This window comes from Babylonia areolata, chromosome 17 (assembly GCF_041734735.1).
Source record: "Babylonia areolata isolate BAREFJ2019XMU chromosome 17, ASM4173473v1, whole genome shotgun sequence".
NCBI classification, from domain to species: domain Eukaryota; kingdom Metazoa; phylum Mollusca; class Gastropoda; order Neogastropoda; family Buccinidae; genus Babylonia; species Babylonia areolata.
In genome coordinates, this window is record NC_134892.1 from 22,759,251 (window position 1) to 22,768,191 (window position 8,941).

Genomic DNA, 8,941 nt, shown 5'->3' on the forward strand with positions numbered 1-8,941 from the left:
TGACACAGCAAGAGAGAGAGAGAGAGAGAGAGAGAGAGAGCAGCTCTGGTCAGATGACTGACCAGGTATGGAATGACCACTCATCACTCACTGTGCCATTTTATGCAGGTTAAGCGGACTACAAAGACAGTCACGTGCGCTGCGAACAGATTGACACCAATCTGGCCAAATCTGACAACAAACTGTGTTTCTGACAAGGTGTTCAGTGACAGATTTCTAAATGATTCCTGAACCGATTTACGTCGGATAAGTTGCAAAAGAAAGAGCTCAACGCCTACTTTCTAACGAGTATAAAATGAAGTGTTGGTTACTTAAGATGAATTTATGATCTTAATTTAAGTCACCTGAACAGGGTCAGTTTTAACGAGCTCGTTGCTGAAAATTACAAACTGCGTCAAATCAGTTTAACGTACGCAGACACAAATGGAATAGACTTAAAGATGGAATCGCGACGATTCTGCTAGTATATAATACTTGTAGTTTAGTGATCTGACAAAAGATATATTAATTAAATACTTTGGAGCAGACACACAGATTCCAGCTCAGCCAATAGCGTACCGCGACGCGACACTGGTCGAGCCGTGAGTAGGTTGTCTGGTGAGGAGGACAAAATGATGTAAGCGGAGGGACGTCACACATTCTGCACATGACATAATGTAGGGGAAATGTTGACACAGCTGAATCATAACATTTAGCTTACATGTGTTTCTGACACAACTGTATCACGGTTCACACCCACGTGTCTGTGTGTTCACTATCACTTACCCGTGTTCACCTCCTGCTTCATGTTCACCCCGTTGTTCCCGTGCTTCTAGCTCCACTACCACTGTTCCACTTTCTTCCATCCGCATCTCTGGGGATTGACCACGCTGACAAATACGTCTGAAATAAAAAGAACAAGACACGGATAATGATGGTAATGCCAATAATATAACAGAGGAAGCCACGTTTGTCAATCATTTCCTTTGGAGCGGTATGACATTGTGTTTCTTGTCCCCAGTTAAAAGTAAAGAAGGAAACCCTGAGCAGGCCAGGCACAATGACACTAACTGCTGCCAAAAACGCCATAGTGTGCAGGAGTGATTCAATCTCTTGTTCAATATTTATCTATTATTTTGTTTTGCTTTTTGTGTGTGCGTGGTTTCATGCAACTTTGCATGCGCGTCTTATAAACCGTTTTAAGGTTTAATTGATATTAAAATTGATTCTGATTCTGATTCTAACTGCACAATCTGTGTCTTTACTGAATACGCATATTCAAAAAAGGGTATTAAATTAACTAGAGTGAACATACTGAAAATTTCAGTCAACGGGATATCCCGATCAGACATTTTGCCTGAAAAGTCTGTCAATGTGGGAATCGTTGTACATACGTAAGGCCCAACTACTTTTGTTTTGAAGTATCTGAGCAGTCAAGTCATGGAAATGAGAGGAATACGATACGATACGGTACAGATACGTACGTATACATAAAATTATGAACTGTTTGAATCTTAGTTAACAGCGGATTCTATGTGGCTAAGACTGCATACCATAAACCAGCACAACGTTTCAACAGACCTTCATAAATTGGATTTTTTACGGTGAGCATAAAAATATGATTTGGATCGCAGTGTTAACTTTTAACTGTAGTAATTCAATTGCAAGATAAGAAAATAACCTTGAAATAGGAGATTATAATACTCCTATTTCTACTACATTTCTGACCAGATTGTTCAAGAAGCCTTAATCATCTCTGTTCATGTCAGCAATGGCAAAAGATCAAAGCACACACCGAAAAAGCACACCTGACCACTTATGCACGTCTTATGCATTCATGTATGTGGGCGTGTACGTGTGAGTGTATGCGTGCGTGTACGTGAAAGAGAAGTGTACACATGACGACAACCACAGAGTCACAGGTTGTGTCTGTGGTGCGTGTGATGGTGGGCCATGGTGCTGCCACTGTCTGTTGCCGTGTGGGTTTTCTTGTGGGACCACTTTTTCCCACCGTACAGTTTCAGTTTCAGTAGCTCAAGGAGGCGTCACTGCGTTCGGACAAATCCATATACGCTACACCACATCTGCCAAGCAGATGCCTGACCAGCAGCGTAACCCAACGCGCTTAGTCAGGCCTTGAGAGAAAAAAAATATATAGATAGATAGATAGATAAGCGTACAGACATAAATAAATAAATAATAATTATGATATAAAAAAAGTAGTAGTAATGAAAATAATGATAAAATAATAATAATAATAAATAAATAATTAAATAAATAAGACAACAATGATGATAAATAAGCAAATAAATATAAAACATGAAGACACACATTCACACATACACCCACACATGCATAACAGATATACCCCAAAAACGCAGTTTCACAGATATGAAGCACAGTCAAATACATATAAACGTACATGAGCTCCAACACACACACACACACACACACACACACACACACACACACACCACAAATTTCCCTGCACCTCCTCTACCCCCTCCTCCACACACTCATTTCTAGTCTATGTATCGCAGCTTCCACGGCACACACACACACACACACACACACACAAACACGCACACACACAGACACTCACAAATACAGATGAACGCTTACTTGTACAAGCACACACACACACGCCCATATCTCCCCCCCCCCAAACCCCCCCCCCAACCCCCCCCCCCCCACATATATATATATATATATAGTGTAGGCATGCATACACTCACATACCTCATCCTCTACCTCACCTCCTCCCTGCACCCCCACCTCCCCCTCACACACACACACACAACACACACACACACACATGCACAGAACTCTCCTGACACTTGTGTACACTTACACTCTCACGCATGCACAAACGCACTCAAAAACACAGACCCACACATACACACAAACACACACATACACACACGCACAGAGGCTGCCACTGATTGGCCGCAAGAGGGATGGGAAAAGATCTCTGATGCCAAGAATGTGGCGTCTAGTGTGTTGCTCAGTCTATTGTATTTGGAAAAGCCCACAGAGACTCTGTTCCGTTTTGAAGAAATTTGCGCAATGTTGGTTTGGAAATGATGCCGATATTTGTTTGATTTGCAAAGCATCGTGCTCTACCTTTCATGCTAGACTTACGGCCGCTCCCTCTCTCTGCTTTTATTTCTTTGAGACGATCGATGGTGTGATGGCCTTGTACCTGTTCCTTTTGATATTCTTTGACTTTTCTGAGGATTTCCGATTTTCCTAGATGTAGGCCGCTCGTTGGTGTTGCGTTACCAGCAAGTCTGTCAGCTCGCTCATTTCCCTTAACTCCTGCATGTCCCGGGCAGTATGACCATGTGAGGTTTTTTTATCTGAAAGTTGCGCATTGCCTTATGCCACTCTGGGCTTCCCATTCCGTTTTCAGTTTTCTGTATGAGGTTCATTGAGTCGGTTAGAATCATGGCATGTTGGTTTCCGGGCATATGGATGGACAATAGCCACTGGAGGGCATGTGTCACAGCTTCAGCTTCCATCGTTAGGCTGGAGGTTATGACTTTGTAGGCAGCATTCTCTTCTCTAACTGTTTTTCCATTTTGTTTCGCAGTGAATCCCCAACCGGATTGGTCTTTGGTGTACATGTACAGTGTACACAACTTTGTAAAATTCACCTTCTGCGGTAGACAAGGCATCCCACTATGGCTCCCACTATGACGACACAGACGCAGACAACGACGGCGATAGCGGGGACATTTGGTCCAACATCTCGTTTTTCATCAGAGCCAGAATCTGTGGGAATCAAACAAATACGTATCATTCCTATTCATACTATGTTTTTGTCAATTAACATCATCATTCTTGTCGTTTTGTTGTTTACGACACTTGGAAGTTCCGGATCTGTTTATCATAATGCGTTCAGGTGACGTCACATGATGATGTGTTGTACGTCACCAGCAACACGTCACTTAGCTGGAAAATGTAAGACTATATAACTTTTATGAACCGAAGTATCTTCGTATCTCCAAGCACTGAAAATATGACACATTGTGTGGCTTTCCTTTTGACCTGAAACAAGTCCATTAATTGTTCATTGCGAGACAATCGGAACTATGTTGTTTTGAAAGAAACTCATTCGATGCGGCAGTTTGATAATCATAACAATAATCGTGGGTATTTGTTGAGCGCTTTCCTCCCTGAGTGGTAGCTCAAAGCGTTTTACAATAAACATTGAACACACACACACACACACACACACACACACACACATTCCCTTTCCACATAAAACACTCTGTCTTCTACAAACACTAACATTCTCAACACAAAAATGTTTCCTCACTTCCACAAACATTTACATACTCAACACAAAATAGTGACTTCACTTTCACAAACATTAACATGTTCAACAACAACAAAAAATGACTTCACTTTTACAAAAGTTAACATACCACAAAAAGTGACATCGTTTCCACAAACGTTAACATACTCAGCACATAAAATGACTTCACTTTCACAAACATTAACATACCATAAAAAGTGACATAACTTTCACAAACATTAACATACTCAACCCAAAAATTGTCTTCACTTTCACAAATATCAACATACTCAACACAAATATGACTTCACTTTCACAAACATTAACATAGTTAACACAAACATTACTTCACTTTCGCACACGTTAAATAATCAACACAAAAAAGTGACTACACTTTCACAATCATTCAATCAATCAAAAACACTTTATTAATCCACATGGAAATTAAGTTGTGCAATCACAATCACATACTCAACACAAAAAATAGTTACTTCACTTTCACAATCACGATTGGCATCAGAGTTCTTTTCCCATCCCTCTCGCGGCCAATCAGTGGCAGCCTCTGTGCGTGTGTGTATGTGTGTGTTTGTGTGTATGTGTGGGTCTGTGTTTTTGAGTGCGTTTGTGCATGTGCGAGAGTGTAAGTGTACACAAGTGTCAGGAGAGTCCTGTGCATGTGCGTGTGTGTGCGTGTGTGTGTGTGTGTGTGTGTGTGTGTGTGTGTGTGTGTGAGGGGGAGGTGGGGGTGCAGAGAGGAGGTGGGGTAGAGGATGAGGTATGTGAGTGTATGCATGGCTACACTGTGGGAGCAACAGGATATTGGGATATATATATATATATATATATATATATATATATATATATATATATATATATATACAAGTAAGTGTTCATCTGTGTGTGTGTGTGTGTGTGTGTGTGTGTGTGTGTGTGTGTGTGTGTGTGTGTGTGTGCCGTGGAAGCTGCGATACATAGACTAGAAATGAGTGTGTGGAGGAGGGGGGTAGAGGAGGTGCAGGGTAATGTGTGTGGTGTGTGTGTGTGTTGGAGCTCATGTACGTTTATATGTATTTGACTGTGCTTTTATATCTGTGAAACTGCATGTTTGGTGCATATCTGTTATGCATGTGTGGGTGAATGTATGAATGTGTGTCTTCATGTTTTCCATTTATTTGCTTATTTATCATCATTGTTGTCTTATTTATTTATTTATTTATTATTATTATTATTATTATCATTACTACTACCTTTTTTATATCATAATTATTATCAATTAATTAATTTATTTATGTAAGCTTATCTATTATTCATTCACCGTTTTTTTTTTTTCTCAAGGCCTGACTAAGCGCGTTGGGTTACGCTGCTGGTCAGGCATCTGCTTGGCAGATGTGGTGTAGCGTATATGGATTTGTCCGAACGCAGTGACGCCTCCTTGAGCTACTGAAACTGAAACTGAAACTCACAATCACTAACATCCTCAACACAAAAAAGTGACTTCTCTTTCATAAACATTAGCGTATTCAACACAAAAAAGTGACTACATTTTCACAAACATTAAAATACTCAACACAAAAAAGTGACTACACTTTCACAAACATTATTTGTATTTTGTATTTCTTTTTATCACAGCAGATTTCTCTGTGTGAAATTCGGGCTGCTCTCTCCAGGGAGAACGTGTCGCTACACCACAGCGCCACCCTTTTTTTTTCTTTTAATCTTGTTCTGCGTGTAGTTTTATTTGTTTTTCCTATCGAAGTGGATTTTTCTACATAATTTTGCGAGGAACAACCCTTTTGTTGCCGTGGGTTCTTTTACGTGCGCTAAGTGAATGCTGCACACGGGACCTCGGTTGTTCGTCTCATCCGAATGACTAGCGTCCAGACCACCACTCAAGGTGAAGTGGAGGGGGAGAAGATATCGGCGGCTGAGCCGTGATTCGAACCAGCGCGCTCAGATTCTCTCGCTTCCTAGGCGGACGCGTTACCTCTAGACCATCACTCCACACTCTCAGCACAAACAGTGGCATCACTTTGACAACTATCAACACGTTCAACACAAAAAGTGACTTTCATTCAATCACTGTCATACATTTCGCCCACATCTACTCTTTCACAGAACTGAAGAAGGAAAAAATTGACAGTGCATACCTTTGTCCGTTCCTGACTGAGAAGGCCCCACAGTTGTTGATGGGGATGTGTTGGTGGTAGGGACGGTACCTTCGTATAATGATAAAAAATAATGATAATAATTATAATAGTAATAATCATCACCATCATAATCATTGTTATTATCATTATCATCATCATCATCATCATCATCATCATCATTACTAGTAGTAGTGGTGTTTTGTTTCCAAATTTATTTTCTTTAATCGATTTTAAATAAATATACATATATACAACAACAACAACAAAAACAACGATGATGATGATGATGATGATGATAATAATAATATTAATAATAATAATAATAATAATCATAATCATAATAATGATGATAATAATGACGACGAAACAACAACAACAACAACAACAACAATAATAATAATAATAATAATTGTTATTATTATGTACTTCTGTATGCGCAAAGGGTATTTAAAGACACACCACTTGTGAACAGGGCACAGGAATGACGATATCAAGCTACGATATCGCTAAACACACTATCTAAGCATTTGAATTTGTTTGGCGTCCATTTTGGATGCGTTTCCATAGCGACAGGTGGTGAAAGTGAATAAAAACATGTTACTTTTTTATACACTTTTTAAACTATTTACTTTGAAATCAACAATAAAACTGACTAATATTACTTAAAAGAATGCATGGTGATTTGTACTGCCATGTCCCCGATAAAAAAAAATCATTATATATATATATATATATAACACATCACTCATGATTCACTCACCTCTCCCTGTAATAAAATGTCTAGATACAAACTCGCTGCACACAAACACATCGATGCACACACCCAAAGACAGTTCTGGAGATGGAGAATGATCAGTATTTTGTTGTTGAAACAAGTACGTTTTACGATTAGAAGTGCAAGGCTTTAAAGTGGAGCAATGTCAGATATTCTGTGGTAGAGATTAAAAAAAAAAAAGCAAAAAAAAAAAAAAAGCCAGGGTTGTAGAGTGTAAATGTTTGTGAAGGGGGTGAACAGACAAGGGGAATAACCGAAGGGTGGTTGTGGAGGAGTAAAACAGACAAGGGAAATAACCGAAGGTTGCTTGTGGACGGGATAAACAGACAAGGGAAATAACCGAAGGACGGTAACGGAGGAGTTAAACAGACAAGGGAAATAACCGAAGGGTGGTTGTGGTGGAGATAAACAGACAAGGGGAATAACCGAAGGACGGTAGTGGAGGAGTTAAATAGACAAGGGAAATAACCGAAGGACGGTAATGGAGTTAAACAAACAAGGGAAATAACCGAAGGGTTGTTGTGGTGGAGATAAACAGACAAGGGGAATAACCGAAGGACGGTAATGGAGGAGTTAAATAGACAAGGGAAATAACCGAAGGACGGTAGTGGAGGAGTTAAACAGACAAGGGAAATAACTGAAGGGTGGTTGTGGACAGGATAAACAGACAAGGGAAATAACTGAAGGGTGGTTGTGGACGGAGATAAACAGACAAGGGGAATAAGCTTACGGTGGCTCGTCAGGGCTGAAGCCCTTCTCAGCGAAGGTTTGAAAAGCCCCTCCACACCCCTTCCCACACCCCCACTCCCTCTGCGTTCTAGCATTTGCTTAACTCAAGGCCTGACAAAGCTCGTCAGGATATGCTGCTGTCAGGAATCTGCACAACAGATGTGGTGCAGCGTATGATTATGGATTTGCCCGATCGCAGTGACGCCTCCTTGAAAAACAAACTGAAATGGAGGGGACAGACAGGCAAGAGAAATGATGGTGGCTGGAGAGCAGCAGCAGTATCATCATCATCATCATCAGCAGCAGCAGCAGCAGCAGCAGCAGTATCATCATCATCATCATCAGCAGCAGCAGCAGCAGCAGTGATGGAGTGGAATGATGGCCTAGAGGTAACGTGTCTGCCTACGAAGCGAGAGAATCTGGAGCGCGCTGGTTCGAATCACGGCTCAGCCGCCGATATTTTCTCCCCCATCAACTAGACCTTGAGAGGTGGTCTGGACGCTAGTCATTCGGATGAGATGATAAACCGAGTTCCCGTGTCACAAGCATGCACTTAGCGCACGTAAAACAACACACGGCAACAAGAAGGTTGTTCCTGGCAAAATTATGTGGAAAAATCCACTTCGATAGGAAAAACAAATAAAACTGCACGCAGGAAAAAAAAAGAAAAAGAAAAAAAAAAGGGGGGTGGCGCTGTAGTGTAGCGACGCGCTCTCCCTGGGGAGAGCAGCCCGAATTTCACACAGAGAAATCTGCTGATATATATATCAGCAGCAGCAGCAGCAGTATCAGCAGCGCCAGTACTTTTCTAGACTGATTACCGGTGATCGTGAGATTGCACACTCCTGCGTTCAGTCTTCCAGCGCCCCCTTTCAGCTCCATCTGACAACGGTAAGTGCCCATGTAGTCTTCTGTGACGTTGGGGATGCTGAACACCAGGTCAGTTCCGTCATCACTGAGGATTTTGTATTTGTCGTCCGGCTCACATTCCTTCACGTTGCCGAGGCAGTC

At 41.2% G+C, this 8,941-nt stretch overlaps 1 protein-coding gene across 14 annotated transcripts in view; it reads right to left on the reverse strand.

The window, feature by feature from the left end:
* LOC143291755 (uncharacterized) overlaps nucleotides 1-8,941 on the reverse strand; it is a 35,622-nt gene that overhangs the window by 16,284 nt on the left and 10,397 nt on the right. For all 14 annotated transcript variants that reach the window (XM_076601868.1, XM_076601865.1, XM_076601862.1 and 11 more), the window contains 4 exons: nucleotides 8,752-8,941; nucleotides 6,427-6,495; nucleotides 3,636-3,753; nucleotides 766-882 (listed from right to left, as the gene is read on the reverse strand). The exon at nucleotides 8,752-8,941 is cut by the window's right edge and continues 17 nt beyond it. In XM_076601868.1, the coding sequence (XP_076457983.1) occupies nucleotides 766-882; nucleotides 3,636-3,753; nucleotides 6,427-6,495; nucleotides 8,752-8,941 (494 nt within the window). The remainder of the gene's footprint in view (nucleotides 1-765; nucleotides 883-3,635; nucleotides 3,754-6,426; nucleotides 6,496-8,751) is intronic.